This window comes from Mya arenaria, chromosome 17 (genome assembly GCF_026914265.1).
Source record: "Mya arenaria isolate MELC-2E11 chromosome 17, ASM2691426v1".
NCBI classification, from domain to species: domain Eukaryota; kingdom Metazoa; phylum Mollusca; class Bivalvia; order Myida; family Myidae; genus Mya; species Mya arenaria.
Window position 1 is genome coordinate 35,046,581 of NC_069138.1, and position 21,452 is coordinate 35,068,032.

General features: G+C 32.8%; 1 protein-coding gene across 6 annotated transcripts in view; it reads right to left on the reverse strand.

The window, feature by feature from the left end:
- Nucleotides 1-20,956, reverse strand: part of LOC128224573 (hemicentin-1-like) — a 39,825-nt gene extending 18,869 nt beyond the window's left edge. Inside the window, exons 1-10 of one of the 6 annotated variants that reach the window (XM_052934470.1) lie at nucleotides 12,085-12,102; nucleotides 11,142-11,413; nucleotides 8,571-8,805; nucleotides 7,992-8,161; nucleotides 7,041-7,202; nucleotides 4,371-4,493; nucleotides 2,936-3,093; nucleotides 2,280-2,418; nucleotides 664-785; nucleotides 141-276 (exon numbers count right to left, since the gene is read on the reverse strand). In XM_052934470.1, the coding sequence (XP_052790430.1) occupies nucleotides 141-276; nucleotides 664-785; nucleotides 2,280-2,418; nucleotides 2,936-3,093; nucleotides 4,371-4,493; nucleotides 7,041-7,202; nucleotides 7,992-8,161; nucleotides 8,571-8,752 (1,192 nt within the window). In that variant the 5' untranslated portion in view covers nucleotides 8,753-8,805; nucleotides 11,142-11,413; nucleotides 12,085-12,102. Of the gene's footprint in view, nucleotides 1-140; nucleotides 277-663; nucleotides 786-2,279; nucleotides 2,419-2,935; nucleotides 3,094-4,370; nucleotides 4,494-7,040; nucleotides 7,203-7,991; nucleotides 8,162-8,570; nucleotides 8,806-11,141; nucleotides 11,414-11,634; nucleotides 11,781-12,014; nucleotides 12,051-12,084; nucleotides 12,103-14,785; nucleotides 14,903-16,403; nucleotides 16,559-20,851 lie in introns of those variants that run through there. The other 5 variants (XM_052934469.1, XM_052934467.1, XM_052934472.1 and 2 more) reach the window with 5 other exon arrangements.
- Between the last annotated feature and the right edge of the window lie 496 nt (nucleotides 20,957-21,452).

Consider the following 21,452-nt stretch of genomic DNA (forward strand, 5'->3'; position numbering starts at 1 on the left):
CTTCTTCAATAATGCAATTATTTAAAAACAGAAGTCTGAACATGTTAAAAAAGACAATACAGTTAAGTTAAAATTGCTTTCTCACAAGGATTTTTGGAAAAAGTAATGAAAATAGGAAAAAAATAAAATAGGGTACTCACTTTGTACATCAACAAAAGCAGACTGGTTCACTGAACCTTCTCCATTTGCACAGACACATGTATACCAGTCTGTGTCAGTAGACTGGGTACTCTGTATTGTCAGAGTTCCGTTGTCTGATGGTACCTCCTTCTGGCCCTGAAAAGAAGAGTATACAGTTACTGATATAGTATAGGTATATTATATCATAATTTTATTGCCTATACCAAAACTAGCACTTGTAATACAAGGATTCCCCATTTTATTACCACTACCTTAAATGAAATGTGAACCTTCATTCTGTTAATGAGAGGGTCAGAATTTCAAAACAGTCACACTGAATACCAGACATATTTCTCAGTCATCATTGCATTCCATGACTACAAAATCACACATCAACCCCCTCCCCCAAACATACTTTCCTCTAGGCTATGATTGGGTCGGAATTTAGCAACAGTTACATTAAAAACCAGCTATATAACCTTTGTTAATTCCCTAGCAGTATGTCTACCTAATAAACAAGATCAGCCCACACACTCCTCCTACCTTCCGCCATGTTATGAGGGGGTCAGGTTTCCCTCCACAGTCACAGTAAAGACTAGCCCCATCTCCCTTAGTTACAGTCACATTTTGCGGCACCTGGATAAACAGCGGGGCTTCGGCCTTACCTATCAACATTGTACATCTTATTATATGATATTAAGTGCAATCAAAAAGAATAAGCACAACCTTTAAGATAAAATTATGAGATATTGAAACCTGTAAATATACACATATAGATGTAGTAGAGGTTCACACACGAGCAAAACATGAGGGTGCCAACGTTCACCTTTCTCTCCTTTTTTAGTAACCAAGGGGCATTACTTAAAGTGACACTCATATTCAAAATCAATACATACACATGTATGACAAACATACATTTTGAATGATAAACCGTTAACTACTTACTAAATAATACATTTATGGAAAATATTAATTACTGAAAACAAGAGTGTAACCATGTATTCAATAACAGAAAACGCCCAAATATTAAATGACTGGTGAATGCTTAAAGTCTACAGTTATCAGCTATCATCTTATAAGGTAGAAAAAATGTTTTTTCTGCACCTATCTTTCAAATTTAACACAGTATTCTTCATTAGAAACATTGTTTTCAATATTTATTCATCCTTTTCGGTAAATGAAAACAATTGTATTATTGTAGTACATCGTTTTGGAGTGAGAGTGCATCTTTAACAATGTATTTTGCCAGAGTGAAAGACCTCGTTACACATAGGGTCATTATTTTGGTATCAAGTTTACTGAATTTCATGGTTACATCTCATCTCCAATATCAACACCAAGGCTTTAACACTTCCTTGACCTTTCTTTCCAAAATTATGCCATAATCAATTTATACAGCTGAACACCGTTAATCTGAAATCATAGGGACCCAAAATTTTATTTCCAAATTGCAATATTTCAGATTAACAATTTTCAGAAAATGACAGCGTTCACTTTCGCGAATAAAAGATGGTTTGAAATATTCAGTTGTGAAGACCTTGGTTACACATTACCACATTTATACTACTTAAAACAATATTAAACATTTAAAACAAAATGACAGCACATGTATGCATTCGGAACATAGGACAGTTGGTTACCGGGCCCTTCTCGGTACGGTAGCGGTTTGAGTGACAAAGCGGCGTTCAAATTTGATGAGATAGACATTTTCAAATAATATTTGGGTCGTGTTAACCAGCAATAACACTACATCACCTAAATGAATTGCTCATTTTCTGACATCGATGTCTGTAACATACTCATGCCCAATGTCATTTTTTTAAAACGCTAATTGTACTCCATTGTAACCTCAAGCCGATGCCTGAGTGCATTCGCAGTATGATGTAAAAAACTATGAGATGACGGAGTTTGAAATAAGGATTGATCAATAGGTATACCAAAAATACCAAATTGGGACCGTAATTTTTACTTTGAATTAATTTTTCAGATTAGTGAGTTTGGATTAAAGATTAAAATTGAAATTAAACTTAGAAGGACTAAATTCGGGACCGAAAAATAATTTTGAAATAGCGATAATTTCGGAACAACAGTGTTCCGAATAGTGGTGTTCAATTGTATATATATTCACCACAAAACAGGCCTACAGTAAGAAATCTTACCAGTTATATTAAGTTTTGCTGAGTCAGATAATTCTCCGAAAACATTTCCAGCGGTGCACGTGTAGAACGCCTCATCTTCATATGTAGCTTTATAGACTTGCAGTGTTCCATTTGGGTATACAGCATATTTCGAGGAGTTCTGAATGTTAGAATGATTAATTCAAAATATGGCAGAAATGTTTGATTCTTAAGACATTAATGTCATTTCATTTGGCAAAGGGGATAACTCAGCAAGTAATGGCACTTGCTACACAGATACAGCATATCTCATTGGCATTATGTGTACCAAGTTTCAAGAGAATAACAGAGTATGGTATAGTAGTATAATAGAGTGGAAAGCAGAAGAAGGCCACCTTTCCTGTATTTTAAACAGTTTACAATACAAGAACTAAACCGATTGATCTAAATTGTGTCATTAAGTATGAAAAAAATATTTCTTGAAAAATATCAATTTAATTATCAAAGATAATTATTGTAATTAGAAAAAAATCGCTTTTCTGAGCCTCAAACTGAGACTCAAGACAATTGTGAATATTGATCCTGTATTCACTGAAACTATTTCAGGCCTTTAAAGTGTTCCTATGACACTGTAAACTATTATGACAATTCATTGACATTTCTCTTGTAGAAACAAACAAGCTAACAACAGCCCTCACATTCAGTCGCATGCTTGTGACATCACCAAGGTCGCTGAGGTCGTGCCGGTACCATGTGATATCTGGGTCGGGGTTGCCATGGTAACTGCAGGTGAAGGTTGCCGTGTATCCAAGGGGAACACTCACAGCCTTCAGGGACGCTAGAAACACAGGCTGGCCTGGGACGAAATATTTTTAATAGAGAAATTTTACAAAAAGTCTGCATAATAGTAAGTTGATGTTAAAAATATTTTTCCTTAAATTATTATTTAAGTTTGAAGAAAACAAACTCACATTCAATGACTGCTGAAAGTTCTCTCTGTTCAGTTAATATAAAATGTGGCCATTTATATAAAAATTTCATTATATAATTATATACTTTTTATTTTCATAGTTAAGCCATTTTCAATTTTTACCATGTCCTAAATTTGAACCGATATGTAACTGAATAAACCAACACTTTAATTTTGTCAGTAATGTCCACACCATCAAGAAACTATATCCAATGACTACTGTCAGTTTTAGCAACTAAACAGGGTTAGGGTTAGAGCTAAACAGTGATACCGTAAATGACTGGGTATAAGACGATAGGGGGTATTAGACGCAGGGAAAAAAATCTGTGAAAAGTCCGAGAAAAAAAACTTTTAATCTATGTTTTTGGTTAAAAGACGCATAGAAAAAATGTCAAAATTGTCCGGCATTTTCAGCCACCATGTTTGTTGACAGTGACAAAAAAATTTTAATCAGCTGTCACCAAATCCAACTCAACTTTACTATTCTAACTTTACAGTTCCACCTTCCCTAAACTTCATTCTGTCCCTGTGCAAATGATGTCACCTCATTACATACTGACTATTTCATGACAATCGACAAAAAGTGATTCTATAAATTGCCACCCAACTCCACGAAACTTCTTTTTTTATCTCCACAATTTTTTAACATTGGCTCTCCTTTGAGTGTCCCTTCCTTACAATAGCTGCCCACGAGATTCACAAGAAGTTATTTCTTATTTCTTAAGTCAATTTAAAAAGAAATAGGCAGAAGTGTTTTTCTTCATGTAAAAGTAATAATTTTGATTAAAGCCTACGAAAATAAATCATTCTTAACATAATCAAGAAACTATAGATACTTCAGTAATGGGAATTACGTAAATTAGGAAATGACCTAAGTTAGGAAAGGTCTTATAATTTTTTATGTATACCTGCCAAAGCATTTGTACCAGCCAGCAGAATTGTGTATAACCAATGTCAAGAAATCAACATGAACTTACCACAAACAGTAAAAATACAATTTCTAGCCCATGGGTTGCCCAGCCTTTATTTTAAGTGTTCCATTTTTTTCTGCTGTATATGTTTAAGTGGCTTACATAGTTTCCGAATTCTGAATGCAAGGTGACAAGAGGTCGTATCACAATAACTCAAATGCCACTCAACTCAACTCAACTCAATTCACCTACCTTGCACTGTGAGTTTCCCCTCCAAGCTAAATCTGTGCACGTGATTCACAGAGTTGGTAGCCATACATTTGTACCGGCCTGCCTGGTCGTACATGACCGGATCCATGACCAGGATGCTCTCCCCTGAAACGGACAATGTGGACACTTAGTAATTCATATCCCTGGTTGAACATGACCGGAGACAAGACAAGGTTGCTCTCCTCTGAAATAGGCAATAAGGACAATGTCACTCATATCCCTGGTCATACATAGTTGGAGATAAGGCATGGATGCTCTCGCCTGAAATAGGCAATAAGGACAATGTCATTCATATCCCTGGTCATACATGACAAGGCATGGATGCTCTCCCCTGAAACGGACAATGTGGACTCTCAGTAATTTATATCCCCAGTCATACATGAATGGATACAAGACAATGATGCTCTCCCCTGAAATAGGCAATCAAGTTTAAGTAAGTCATTTGGATAAATGCAATAAGATCTTTTTTTGAGAAATTGGTGCCCTGTTTAACCATTCATTACATCTAAAAAAAAAAGCATTTCTGAGTTTTAGACTGAGACTCCAGATGTTATTGATTATATTACCCACAAATCTTCTTGATGTGGTTTAGTTGTATAGGTGTAAGTGTCAGCCTTTTACTAATTTAAGAGGTTGTTGGTTGAACCCACCAGGAACATGTTCTCTTGACCTACCAGAAAGGACACCAGAGCTGGTATATATATGGAAGCACCCAATAAATAATATGTTACAGACATCGATGTCACCTAAATCATGATTTTATAAGCTAGGTGACCGAAAGGGCATTCTTGATATGAATTGACACTTGCAAGGGACAATGTTCAATTATTATTGTGTATGTTGTATTTAAACTGCTTTCAATACTATAAATAGTATGTTATGACTTTCTTAGCTGTTATCTTTACTTTAGTGTTAAAATAATGTATATATTTTCATATTCAAGGGCCTGGCTATTTAGGCCAAGCTGGTGCACTGCATTTCCATTATTTATAAGGGATTTAAGTTTGTGGAATTTTATATTTAATTCTGATGATATATACAATTAAAATTCAATCAATAACAATATTCTTTAAATTGTTAAAATGACAGAAGATATAAATACATTAAATTTTGAGATATTATTCTGCATTCCTGTTTCATTAAGGTAGATAAAATAAACATCAATTTCATCATAAAACCATGAAAAAATCACATGAACCACCCATAAATAATGGTTAATTGAAGAGGCGCTCTCAACAAGGTGATAAAAACAGGTGATATAACAAGTTATTCAACAAGATACTTCTTATTACACATATCAGCCCTATCTGAGGGGTTATCTATCTTGTTAACCCCCCACCCCAGGTAACAGATGAAAATATCCCCCTACTCGACCCAGCCTTCATGCATCTCCTCACTTTTATCACTGTTTCATGACCGGTTATCGACACCTGTGGTAAACTAATTCCTTTATGACATTCTAGGCCATGATTTCTACATATTTGTGGTCACAAGATGGTAGCCCCAATAGATCAAGTGTACAGAAAAATGGTAGCCGCCCTGAAGTATTTCCTTTTTATCATAATTCTTCATGAAATGAGATAAAACCAGATAGCAGGAGGGGAGCATGGTGCCTGACATTAGCAATATATCAGGTGAACAGAACAAAAGAAATTCAAGTATTATGAGTAACTGTAAAAAGTGAGACTCAGGCCTTCTGGATTTCATCACTTCAGTTTCATGTTTGAAATATAATAAACGTTTGTATGTATCATATCCTATGATACTTGATTTTTGATATCAGTTACCTTGCTAGGTTTCAGTAAACAAAATAACCCTGATATTCCTATAAACATCTTTCACAAAAGACTATTAAACTAACAACTCTCATATTCCAATTTAATCAATTTCATTTTAAGTTCTCCTTCTATAGCTTTATGTTAATAAATGTGAAGAAAAGTATGTAGAAAAAGAAAGAATGTACAAAAAGCATCAGTCAAGAGTATAACTTTCAAAGCTCCCTTCTCAATTCCGTCATGATTATTTTGTTTTGTGCATAAACAAAATTTATCATATGTTTATTTTTCACGTATTATTACCAAAGTGAATTCTTTGATTTTGCTGAAACTTTGTGTATCTTAAAAATGCTTTATTGAAATAAAATGTTTAAACCAAAGAATAACTTAATTATACAAAAATAAAATATTGTGAGTACATTTTGACTGGTGTTCATTTTTGAGGCACAAAATAGTGCCGCAGAATGAACACCATCGCCTTTTGTCAATTTTCAGCCAGGAAGTGGCTTCACTAAATATTTATTAACCCAAGGGTTATGGGCCTGTACACATGCATGTTTTCTCTCGCAATATGTGAACAAAGTTTCATTTAAATATCTTGAATGTTTTGACTTTTCTACCAAAACAGAAGAAAGACAATGATTAACTTCAGACAGCTATAATTTTTTATCAAGCTTGATTTCATGCATAAATCAAGTAAAATGACACTAAATTAAGAAGCCATGGTAAAGTTGAAACCCATAAAGCCTTTGGTGAACATTCATCCTATTAATGTTCGAACACCAAAACAGATTCATCTTCATTGGCTATCAAAATAAGATGGTGGCATAAAATATGATTGCAAAAGATTACGAAAAAATGGACAGATTCCCCCTACCATTGTTGCCAATGTTGACTGTGTCTTGTGAAACTAGTTCACCATCGAGTGTCCAAGTAATATTTGCAGGTGGCAGACTGGTGATTTCACATACAAGTTCCACGCGGTCGCCTAGCAACACAGTCCGTGACACCGGGTGGATGTTGAATGTGGGACTGATGGCTGGAAAATAGTGAAATTGAAATATATCTCTAAAAATATAATTTTTCAGAACAAGAATTAGTAATATTCTGTATAAACTATATGCGTTATATTAATTCCATGAACTTTGGAACAATGTTACAACCTAAATAAAAGAATTAACAACAACAACAAGCATATTCAAACACTCATTTTTTTCCGAGAAGATGGAGATTTATTCCAGAAACATTTTAACCAGTCAGTATTAGGCTTTCAATTTCATAGCCTTTATGCATGTATGACTATATTTTGTGCATTAATGCTTCACTCTCACAGATGTGCCGTTTTGAGTACTTTTTTAATTTTTGTATTAGATTGAGCCAATTTTTGCTTAAATGTCTTAGATTACCAGTGATATAAGACAGCTGACAAATGATCAGATCTCAGTTTTTCATATTTATTTACGTCAGAAATATGATTTTTTATGCTAAAGAACTCATTTTCTCAATTAAAGCATTACTATTAACGCTTTTAGCCACAAAACATCAATCTTTGAACGTAAATATTAAAAACTGTGATCTGATATTTTGTCACCAGTCTTAAATCACTGGTTTTACGATATCTATACAAAGATTTGTTCATTCCAAGACAAAAAATAAAAAAAGTCAAAATGGTCAATCTGTGATACTGCAGCTTTAAGCAATCTGTAAAAATCATTTAAAGTTTTAATAGTCCAAGATTTTCTTGACAAATGGCACTAACACAAAGCCTATGACAACACCTCAATATTTCTTCCAGAAAAAAAAGTTCAATAACCAAACAAGGACCTACTGGCAATATCCAATGAAGCATTTCTACTGCGGATGTATACCCCATTGTATCTTGCTGAACAGGTGTAGTTGCCAACATCATCATATGTTACACGGCGGAGGTACAGGGTCCCGTTACTATAAATAACCTGGTTCTCATGAAACGGAAGAAGTCGAGCGTTGTGTTCCCAGCTGTCAAGAAAAATTGGACATTAGATTTATATTTTGGATATAAATATCTGAAAGAAAAAAGGGTTTCCATGGACTACCATTTGTCTCTCAGTCAATTATTATTTTATGTGTTTCAAGCATTCCATTTTCTATAGTATTTCAGTGTATAAATATATTTTAATACAGTTAGTTTTGGTTTAAACAGTATTTATTTAAATAAATTGTACATGAGACAAATACAACCATTACACCTGATCATGCAAATACAGCGAAAAAATATTTAAACAAATTAGACATAGAAAAATGCATAATGGACATGCGTAGGTATTTCAGAATAGAAAAGAACGCTTAAGACTTGAGCAATTCCAATGCAGATAGTTATAATTTCAAGAAAGCTAAAAATAATAAACAAAAGTGAAAAATTACATACTTGTAAGTGATTTCCAAACCATTGTGTTCAGCTCTACAGTGCAGCCAGAAAGGCTTGTTAAACTCTACAACAGCGCCTGTGGGCTCCTCCAGGAACTGCAGCGCCATGAGCCCAGGTACCAGGGACAGGAGAACCAGGGTGGGGAGTGTGGTTACCATGGTGATGAACAAGGCTGGGCACATGGTCAGCTAATATCACTGTCATACTATGGAATGAGGCACCTTTACTCTGTAACCTGAAAAAAGATTTGAACAGAGTTGTTATTTAAGGTACAACTTGGATTTTAACAATATTCAAACAGAACTGGATACAGAGGGCTTTTTTTTCAGAACTAAAATATAAAAGTTAACATCATCTTTGTTTACTTTCAAATCTTTACTGCTCTGGAAGATTAATGGATACACTTGTTATCTGATGTATCTATAACAAGATTTAAGACAGCTGTTACAGCTGTACTTGTTTATATTTTAATATGTGATCACATCATCAAATAGTTCACGTTTAAAAGTTAACAATGAAGTTGTTAACCAAGATCATTGTTAACTGAAACAAAGTTCTGAACAATTGACCCATAAATGTCTGCAAAATGGAAAAAATCTGGAGCATTTGACATGACCCTAAAACAGATTAAGACTGCCCTCAATAATAAACTTCTTTTAATTATTGAATTCAACTCCTCGTGCATTTACTTGTCCAGGGTTATAACGTGACAAGTAAATCTTTCCATAATTAAAATTAACAGTTAATATGAATATTTATATCTGGGTGCCTCAGCTGTCATATCAAATGCAGAATATCCATTAAAACCAAGGCTGTCTCTTTGCAGCCAATAATATCTCGTTCATCCACTTCGTCACAAAAAGAACACATACTTCCATGACATTTTCCAAAATAGTGACAGACTTTAAGAGCCACTCAACCCCCTCCCCAAACCACATTACATGCACAAGGCCAACCCAAGTCAAGTATTTCCGTTAACAAAATTAGCACATGACTGTAACATACAATGTACCTCACACTCTTTTTTCATTGGCACATAATTGAACAACACTTTACAACAGTAACTTGTGCGTACAAACGGCACGTGCCACGTGCGTACAAACAGCACTTTTAACTAATGAACAATTATCCCCCTAAACCATGTAATACCCATACATTAGTGCCTGTTTCCTTGATCTGCTAAAGTTTCATGCAATTAATTATTTATCTCAAATTCCTGGTGACAGTTTTTAAAGTAGACCAACTGCTGGGAAATGTTATTAATAACATTGGGGAAAAACGACAAAAAAGTAAATGCTGTTCATTTATATTCTGGCTTATTTAGAATGTGTTCATTAATTATCATATAACAGCATGTTAATTGCTTAATTGAAAAACTCTATTAAATGGTTAGAGGATATTTGATATACCACTTCATACAATTATGTGTTTCATTTATATATACCTTATAATTTAGCCAACCACAAGTCAACTCAACTCAATTTATTGCATAAAACATAAAACCATGCGTATAGCAAATACAACTACTAACATAACTGATAAGTAACTATCTGAAAGAAATCAATATAACACTGGTATGGTGGTCAACATTCTATTTTGTCCAATGAGAAGGCTGTGAGTATTTCTCAAGTTTTCAAATACATTAATCCAGTAAATCAGCAGTCATCTGCTATAAATTTTAATCAAGTGAAGTGGTAGACATAAACAGTGGCTGGCCTACTTAGTGGGTGTTTACACAATATGATAAAGAACACTTAATTAAAAGGTTTGTTAGTATAATGTACTAACACATAATAAATGGTTAAGCTATTGTGTGGCTTCAAACCATTTATTTTTGTAAGAACATACTAACAATCCTTAACCATTACTTTAAAGCTGCACTCTCACAGATTGAACATTTTGACAACTTTTTTATATTATGTCTTGGAACGTGCCAGTTTTTGCGAAAATTCATGGAAACCAGTTATAAGACTGTTGACAAAACTATAGTTCGCAGATTTTTATATTTGAGTTTAAAAATTGATGTTTTATGCATTTTTTCATAAACCGTTAGTAACGGTTTAAGCCATAAAACACTAATTTCTGAACGGAAATATGAAAAACTATGATCTGATTTTTTGTCAGCATTCACATATCATTGATTTGAAGATGTTTACACCAAAATTTGCTCTTTCAAAGACAAAAAATAAAGAAGTAAAAATGGTATATCTGTGAGAGTGCAGCTTTAAACATCTCTGATACAGATATATGTTAATCTGTTAACATCCTACAGTTTCAATGATTCATTTGACCCGTAACAAGTTTGTTATTATTTCCATCAATATTTTCCTACTGTACATGAAATTTAGAAAATAAAGGTGTTGACTTGGCTTGACTTGAAACAACAGTTTTTATATTTTCCCTTATTCACAAAATAGAAAAAAGGAGAAATAAAATTATAGATTTAAATATTGACTGGAGAGCAAAAAAAAGATAAATACATTCTAAAAGTTATAGATTTAAATATTGACTGGAAAGCAAAAAAAAGATAAATACATTTTATCAACTTCTTACATTCCAAACACAACTTACCTTTAATTTGATGTTAAATATTTTGATTTCCTTTTAACTTTTTTCTAAACCTAACTCCGAGGAAAACTTCACTAATTTTTTCATGTAAATGAATATCAAAACCATGGTCACAGTTTAGTTACAATTCACTGGTCCAGATGAAATATGACTCCGTTTTTATTCAGATATATGTTGCTGACCTCATGTTTTTAACTTCTCCGTATTTTCACATCAAGTTTAAAAAAACAAACAAGATGACGTCTATAGAATTAAATAGTCTTAAATTCTCAACCCTGATAGAAAATATGTAAAATTGTAAACAGTGACTATTTTTTTTCAATATTTTTAACGAAAAACTATTAATAATCTACTTTCCAAATTCATAACAAAATATTGAATTATTATAATTTTCAATTTAATACCAGTATGACGTTAGTTATTTAAAGAGTTAACAATGATATGTCAAAGTATTTATAACAATATAGTAAAATATAATTCCAAATATTTAGCATACCAGTACTTGAGATGAATTCCTTTGACTCAATTTAAAAGCATATCATAGGTATATATAATATTGAATCTTATACAAAGTCATGCATAAGGAATTGATTTCATTCAGAGAAGTATTAAACATATACACATATTTTAGAACAAAAAAGTAAATTAAATTTAAATAATATTTGATGTGTTCCTGATAAAGATATGAAAAAACAACAACAACAATTTACACCAATATAATTCCTACACTGTACACATAAAATTCCATCGATAATTCTACAAAAAAAACACTTATTGTCTATTATCTATCTTTCAATCATTCTGAAAAACAACAACACAAAAACCAGACAAATAACATTTATAAATCTTTCAAAATCCTTAAATGAAAGCTCTTACATAGACACTCTCAGAGCATGCAATATATGTGCATAAATTTCCAGAAAACAAATAATAAATATTAGTGTACGTCACAGATTGGCAAAACAATAGTGGTGTGTTACATAACACCAATGCTGGAGAAATCATGGCTTAATAATAACTTCCATCCAGTTTCCATGGAGGTAAGTTATTCAGTATTAAACCTGAAACAAGCTGTCATCGGAAAGTCATGCAATAGGCTTATATGGAGAGAAATATCTTGTTTTATTGCCAAGACTTGGTTCTCAGCAATATTGAATATTTATCAAGTTAAAGGGATGGTTCAAAAATCAACAAATACTGTATTTCCTTAAAACAGCCTTAAGACTTATCAATACGAACTAGTATGAGGCCAATAATACATAATTAATATGATTAAAAGAATTTTTTTGTCACTGTCTCAGCTGTGTCTACCCGTTTAAAGGTGTATTTAGAATGTAAAAATCACATGAATAGTTCAGGTACATATACCAACATTATTTTTTAATTTTCAGGAATTTTTGTGGTAAACCCAGTAAATTTCGAATTGGATAAATACGCAGTTTTTGCTGCGAAAGATGCATGTGTCAAAAATGATGAAATACATCATTCAGTGAGATTCAACGCGCTGTTCACAATGATATCACAATAATATCAGTAAGTTTTTAACAATTTCCTTCTTTTTCGCAATTGTTTCATCCGGTGTCTAGTCCCTTTAAGGCTAAGCTTTCATTGTTTTACAGTGTACACGCAAGCTTATTGAAAACCATGGCATGTATGCCTTTAAAGAGCTATAAAACTTGCATTTGGTTTAGGTTTTCAAAATACGGTTCTCAGAAAAAAAATCCAACCCATCTTTAGTCATACATAGGATAAATGACATTTAAAAATACTAAAAAGCAGAATGCTGGATCCTTATCCTGCGATATAAAGCATGACTGATGTTAAATCAATGCAATATTAAATATTATCACCGCCCCATGACCAGAGGCGTAACAGTTTATATTGACCATGCCTGGTAACAGATGCTGGAAAGACCATGTTTTCATAATTGATTTAGATTTCTGCTCTTATAATTCATGCTTATAATACCAGATAGGATTCCGTTAACAATCAAATTTATCATACACAAGAATAAAAAACAACCGTTTCAATTGTTTTTCAATTTATGCACATGGTCAAACAACATTTCAATGCTGCATGGCTACAGATGCTGAGAAGGACCATGATTTCAAAATTGATTTAGATTTTCTGCTCTTAATTTGCGAGTTATACCAAGCAAGTTTCCACTAACAATCAAATTTATCATTATATTACATAGCCAAGAACAAAAAGAACAACCTTTTCAGCTGCTTTTTAATTGATGGTCAAATAATGTCCAAACAACATTTAATTCTGCATAGAATCCAAAGCACAAACACTGAAATTTATTCCCCAAGAACATGTGCCATAATCTTGCATTTAATCTTACAGTGTATATGTAGTCACAGAAAAATGCAGTACATGTTTTCTTGTCCAGACAAAACAAGCAGCACTTAAGACACATAACAACAAACACCAAAAGCATGTAACTCCATCTAAAGTTGCCACCATTTAGGAAGGATTTTGCACCAACATTTGGTCGGAAGTGTATCCATTTCCAGCCCAGAGCCAGGATGCTTGTTGCCTTGTTAGAGTAATGAGTACCAGGATTTAGGTTGGCTCGCACACACCCTAACACCCACAGCCTTGTTCTCAAGTGTTTTATGCATTGAAGTAACATGCACTTTTTTTCAGAAATTGTATAACCATGCTTTTCATATGCTCTTTTGGCATAAAAATCACCATTTACAAGAGAAGAACATTAAAGTGATCTTGTATTTGGAATCAATACATAACCATGTATAACAAACATAAATTTTGAGTGATAAACCTTTAACTACTTACTAAATAATGCATTTATGGAAAATATTAATTACTGATAACAAGATTGTTACCATGTATTTAATAGTTAAAAATGCACAAATATTTAATGACTGGTGGGTCCAAAAGAGTTACAGTGATCAACTATCGTCACATAATGTAGAAATACCATGTTTTCTGCACCTTTCTTTCAAAGTAAACATGGTTTCCTCCATAAGAATCATTGTTTTCAATAATTATTCATCCTTTTCCAGTTAATTAAAACAATTGTATTAATTGTGGAACATCTTAATTGGGAGTATTTTATTATAGAGTGCATCTTTAAAGAAAAACATGGCATGCAACTTGCAGTCACCTACTTCTCTATATGAATAAAATATAATTATTTCAAAAGCAAAATCTAAGAATAAAATCAATTATGCAATTATTTTCTAATTAATCAAATAAATGACATTATGTCAACTCGCAGTATTTCTTATACCATTTAAGATGACTTTTTATGTCACATGAATATGTTTTGCATTAAGAACATATCAAATAGTGCTTACAAATAAGTTTCTGTAAATACAATTGATAATAATAATTGAAACATTAAAAAAAAATCAAACTTTAAGTGTGATAAAAAATGTAAAGATTGCATTAATACAAATATTGATAATTGAAATTATATACAATGACTATACCTTTATCTAATAACTTTATTTAGTAATAGTTATAAGTTGGTAATATGATTTCCATTTTCTCTCTTTTATTCTCTTTCAAATACTTCAGTTGCATTCGACTTAACACGGTAAGTTTCTGTTATCCAGTTCCTTACCTTTTATTATCTTAAATCCTTCAGTTGTAAAAAAATAAACAAAAAGAGTTACCTGCATTTATTTTGTATATTCACACAGGATGGTGCAATCTGAGTGCACTATTAACTTCTGTTCCACTTGATTTTCTTAAAATGATTTGTTGGAGCTTTCGTGCAAGCCACTGCCGAGACTAGAGCTGTAGCGACACTCATAGATGTATCAGCCTCTCAGAGTTTACCTTACCATGAGTTTTATTGTAGGTCCACGGTTCCCATATCGCTCTAACCCCTCCCTTTGTCTAAAGACACTGTTTTTTTAATAGGTCTTGAAAAGCAAGCTTTGATCTGGTGTTTTAATAAAGGATGGTACACTTATCAACAATGTGAGTACATTACTGATATCACAATCAGAATATTTCAACAAATAATATAAGCAAATGCTAAAACACAAAAGAATTCCTATATTTTGAGTTGACTTGATAAATGCTGTCATCTCTGTTTCTGATAACTTCAGACATTTGTGTATAAGAAACAAAGGGAAATTACACAATGTCAATAAGATTAATCTTCCTCTCTCAACACTACAACATATATAGACCTGCTGTCAATTGACCATAGAAATTGGTTTTACAAGAGGTCCATTTTGCACATCAGTTATATTGGAAAAAATAGGGCAAGAGCAAACCATATCAGCAACAAAATTTAAATGCCTGTCAATGAGTCAAGTGCACAGATGAAATCGGTGTAATGTAATTGATATATAACCCATCCACACCCCTATACTCCCACAGGTGGCAGATTTGTGGTCTAGTGATAACACACTTAACTGTTAATCCAGGGGTAGCAGGTTTGATTCCCCGCCCCACCACTTAAAAATTACTAATTGTCTGAGAAGGAGGTTAAATGGGGGTCCTGCCTGACAGTGCTTTACACTGGTGCAAGTTAAAGCAACCAGTGTAGCTCTAACCAGAGTTACATTGTCTGTGCACTATGCTCCAAAAACCTAAAATGACTAACAATCTTACACACCCCTCTCCTCCCACAATCATTCAGTATAAATTAAAAGAAGGGCAGAGTGCATAGTCTATACCACTTTCTATACTATTTTCAAGGCTCACAATTAAGTTAACCCAGAAGTCTATTCTGTCATGGAAGTTATGAAGGCTGAATAGTATTTCACTATCTAGTAAAGATGTTATCTATAATTTTAAATAAAACTGTCGATGGCTCTATCTGAGGAACCTGCTCCTTAGCTCCTGTCTAAGAGTGAAGTGTTTACTATTGTGCCAATCCATGGTGAGAATGTACAGAGATGGTAGGATCATTCCAGCCTTATAAACACTTCATAAACCTCTCATGAGCTGACCAGTGTCATAACAAACACACCCCAGGGTGTATACATAATAACATTGTGGGGGTGGGGATAGTTTTAGCATGACTAGTAGTTGAAGACAATGGCACATAATTTTATGCTTGGGCCATTGCCTCATTTGTCATCAACAGGCAAATGATCTCTTGAGAGAATATATTTAGGTACAAAATTAAAATAAATAATAAAATCAGTAAAAGTTATATGTCCAAAATTGGATAATACCTAAAAAATGTAAATAAAATAAATAATAGACAAGATATGTAAATTAACACTGGGTTATAAATTAGAAAGTGATTAAGTGTCAAATAAATATACTTACAGTGATCAGTAAGCCCTCATTAGCTCCATCAAATCCAGTTAAAAGTGATCGGGCACTTGACTCAGACCCTAATTGGTTATCAAATACCTAGCTAGCTTAAACTCTCAATATGAGTCACCCCTCACAGATTGTTGATACTTCCTATATTGATACTAGATCTTCCCCTCAACTATTACATCAAACAATTTGACCGGCAAAAGTACCAGGTATAAGAGGGTTTAAATATGGAAATATGGGCCGGCAATGAGTAAAATGTAAATTAATTTCGTCAAAATTGACACATCTGCCTTGGAGCATCGAGTTATACATTCGGAATGGAAATGAGGTGAAATTGTACGAATACAATCACATTAGGTAGAAAGAATACTCTTTATTTTCATGCATTGCAGATATAAATAGTTATTTAATATAAAACTTGTATTTGTTAAATTTTAATTCTTATCAAAGTGTGAAGAAAAATGAAAACCACACAAAAGCTATTAAATTAACACATGATATACACTAAAATGAAAGCAAGCACAGATAACTAATATTATATTTCCCAATAAATTGAAAACTGATATTTTATTTCTCCCTTTTACTTGTTTTGAAAATTTGCTGCGGATCTGATTTTATTATAAATATCAGACATGCAAAATTCAGATATTTAACACCTGAAAACACTCACACGCAAAAATGGCCCAGATACTTTAAGAAATATAAAACAACTTTATGGTTTGAAAAGGAAACCACAATAAGTGAAGCAGAGGGTATAAACTTACAGTAAAAGCTTTTAATGGATACCGGCATGAAATCCTAAGATGTTACTTTACAAATGCTAACGAGAGGGGAATAAACGACTGCAAGTCAGAAAGCAAAAAAAAACACCACCAATATACATCCTGTACAAACAAACCTGCAGATTTCAGGGTCGGGTCTAGAATTTGATGTTTCAGAGGTGCGCTGCAAAAGACATGTGATGCACACTCTTCCTAAGGAACCCTCAAAATGGCTCTAAATAGCAAAATGGTAAGCAAAGGGAGATTTGAGTTCATTTTAGTCTATGATACATTTTGGTGTTTTATGCATAATCTCTCTACCATATTGACATGAATTGTTCACTAAGACATTTTTAGGGGGTGCACACGCTTTCTGTGTCCCCTTGGCTCCAATTTTGATGTTGCACAGCCAACAGAAGATTTTGCACAATAACATCTACTAGTGCTGTCAACACCAAGGCTATAACAGGCACTACATTCTAAGAAAAAAACAGTCCAGGGTTAGAACGCAGCAAGGCAGTGGCACTCCATTACATAAATTCTTATTTATATAAACATTTTTGTGGCAGATTGCTTGGAAAAGATGGTTTACATTGCAGTGGATCAGTGCAGATTTAGATTGAGATGTAAACATTTTTATTTTTTATGATTTTGAGATTTGGTGGTGCTTTTTCTTAATGACTGCTGACGAATATTATAAACTTTACTGTGAGAATCCAGCAAAACGTGTATTATAACATGACAGTGAGAAATTCAATGCACCAACCATGCAAAATGTGTATTATTGCATGACAGTGAGAATGTACCAACCATGCAAAATGTGTATTATTGCATGACTGTGAGAAGGTACCAACCATGCAAAATGTGTATTATTGCATGACTGTTAGAATGTACCAACCATGCAAAATATTTATTATTGCATGACTGTGAGAATGTACCAACCATGCAAAATGTGTATTATTGCATGACTGTGAGAATGTACCAACCATGCAAAATGTGTATTATTGCATGACTGTTAGAATGTACCAACCATGCAAAATGTGTATTATTGCATGACTGTTAGAATGTACTAACCATACAAAATGTGTATTATTGCATGACTGTGAGAATGTACCAACCATGCAAAATGTGTATTATTGCATGACTGTGAGAATGTACCAACCATGCAAATTGTGTATTATTACATAACTGTGAGAATCCACCAAACATGCCAACAACTTTATATTTTTCTAAGCTGACCAAAGCTGAGTCAATGACTATTTTAGTCAAAATATTATTAGACTTGCTTAAGTCAGTATATTGTCACAGCGAACATTCATACATGTTTTAAAATCCTTATATTTAAGCCCAACATTAAAACGTTTGCCTGACGATAACGATGACACTGAAATGACAACAGTGCTACCATGACAACAAAACAGTGTATTATTATTTGCTTTCTTTCAGCTCATTTTAAGTTACAATCATGAAAGATATCCGAGAATGTGTGATAATTTGGCATCTGTGGACTGATCATGAAATTATCTTTGTGACAGAATATTAAAAATAAAAAAATAAAAAATATCCACATATTTGTCAAAATAATACAAATTTTGGAAGTTATGTGTTCAAAACATAAAGACATACCTTTTATAAATTTCGCTTTCATTAAATAAATTCCTTGTTCTCTAATGTGTTATGATAATCTATGCATGCAATACATTCAAAAGTGCCACAAAACCAATCACCTGTGAGTGGATGAATGAAGAAAATCATTCCATCATTCCAAGCAAGTCCTTTTGAAGTATAAGTTTTCCAAGTAATTATTCTACAATTTGATTGACATTAAACAGAGATGCTGGTGACAATCAATAGACCATGTGACATGATTGCTTATTGATTACTTCCAGGTAAAACTCATTTCTGTGAGAAGAGAGAGCTTAAAAGTGATAATGTGTCTCTTTTTTTATTCCATTCATAAGCAAAAAAAGCAATCTCCTTTGTCTGTGACAACTTAAGATGCTGATTAAAGTTTGTTCAACAAAAGGAGTAATTTAAAGCTGCACTCTCACAGATTGGGAGTTTTGTATTTTTTGTTATTTATTTTTGTGTCAGAATCGGCTGATTTTAGCATAAATGCTTTCAATTCAGTCATATAAGAGATGTCACAATAGAACAGATCTGAATTGTTTCAGATACTGCCAAAAATTCATTTTTCTTAAAGCGTTTAGTAGAAACTTTTAGCCATAAAACTTAATAATTTTTAAACGTAAATATGAAATAGTGTGATCAAGAAAAAGACCTTTTGTCAGCAGTTAAATATGACTGGTTTCCAGATATTACGCAAAAAAAATGCTCGTTCCAAAACAAAAAGTGAAACAGTTAATCTGTGAGAGTGCAGCTTTAACATTTGATCCTTCACATTTTGTATGCCTTTCAACTAACCCTTTTCTACCCCCAACTAAACCCTTGCAATAACTCACCTTACCCTAACCCTAAAATAATAATAACATAAATTTCCTTAATTGTTTTTTGATTTATGAATGGTTAAATATTAGAAATCAAAGTGGCCGACCATTGTAAACTCTAGCAAAAAACACATACCAACTTTATTGAACTGGTTTAAAAGAACCATACAAAAAATAGACAATAACTAATGACATTTCAGTTTCTTGTTATATGAATTTTAGAATCCTTTAACCATGTATACATTTATATACACAGTCCAAGAATATAGTCCAGTGAGGGTTGATATTAACTATGCAATGTTTCCTGGTGAAGTAATTTAACAAGAATGAAACAAAAATCTCCAACAGGCATGTACAGGTAATGCCAATCCCCCCCCACCACACACACACACATCATGCATGTTTCCTGTAACATGATAAAACATGAACCTGCCCAGTGCACATTTTCATCAGGAAGGGTTTTTTGCTCATTTTTCGGGGTTGACATAAGCAAGACTGACAAGAAACATCTCCTTGGGAGATGCCGTCCTGATAGCAGGCAGATGTTTGTGCACTTTACCCCCATAAACATGCCTGTTCCAATCACAATAAACATGGGATATCATACCCTGGTACTGATAGCCAGAACTCAACATTTTCCTTGAACTGTCAGGTCAAGCTGTTATCATCTTTATGAATGAAAAAATCACTAACTTAATTTCATATCTCATTATCAGTTGGAAAACTTCAAACAAAATGTTAGTTTTTATCAGTCAATTCAAGCTTATCATGAAAATTGTTATAAGCTGATGTGGATCATTCTGGAGCCTGTGTCCTGGGTAGAAACCATTATGGGTGTCCTCCATGAAAGGCCATGAGAACATGTCCTACAGTTTTGTGGATTGAACCTATGACCTCTTGGCTAAGAGGCAGAAAACTTATCACTAGTGCACTCTTCCGTAATCTGCAATACCTATTTTGGTAGATTAATACTTTATTTAAGATATTTCACAATTTAATTGGTTCCATAAAAAATAAAATTAAAAAAAGTACTTTTTCTAATGATAATAATGCATTTTAAAGTTAAATACAGTGGTCAAATTATTACTAACTAGACAATCCCGCATTATTTAAATGTTTCAAGACTTGTTCAAATTCAAAACAACGAAATTGGGCAAGTTACAAATTTAAAAGCAAATTAAATAACAAATTACAGGTAATTGACATGACACTAAATCAGATTTAAATAGCCCTCTATAATTACCTGCTTTGTTAACCAAATTATATATTGGATCCAATTCCACATGCATTCGTTTGTCGCATGCCATTCCATCACTAGCAAATTTGTTTAACAGTTATGAATATTTATAACCAGGTTGTTCCCCATCATCAATTAAACTTTTGATTGTTATATAAAATTTCCTTTTATAGGAAAAAAAAATAAGTCTGCTCATATTTTAAAGTAAAAAAAAGTAATAAAAATGAAATAAATTAAAATGATACCATCAACTATGCAATACAAAAATACCAATATAGCCTTTAGAATCAAATGAGAAAGCAGGAACTTTAAGTGACACTCTTATTCAAAATCAATACATACACATGTATAACAAACATAATTTTGAGTGATACACCTTTTACGTCTTACTAAATAATGCATTTATGGAAAGTATTAATTACTGATAACAACATTCTAATTTAATACCTGAAAACATATTAAATGATTGGTGAGAGCTAACAGATTTACGGTGATCTACTATTGTCTCAATTACTGTAAAAATACAGTGTTTTCTGCACCTTTCTTTCAAATTAAACTCTGTATCTTTCCTAAGAACCATCTTTAAATTTTAATCAAATGACCTTCC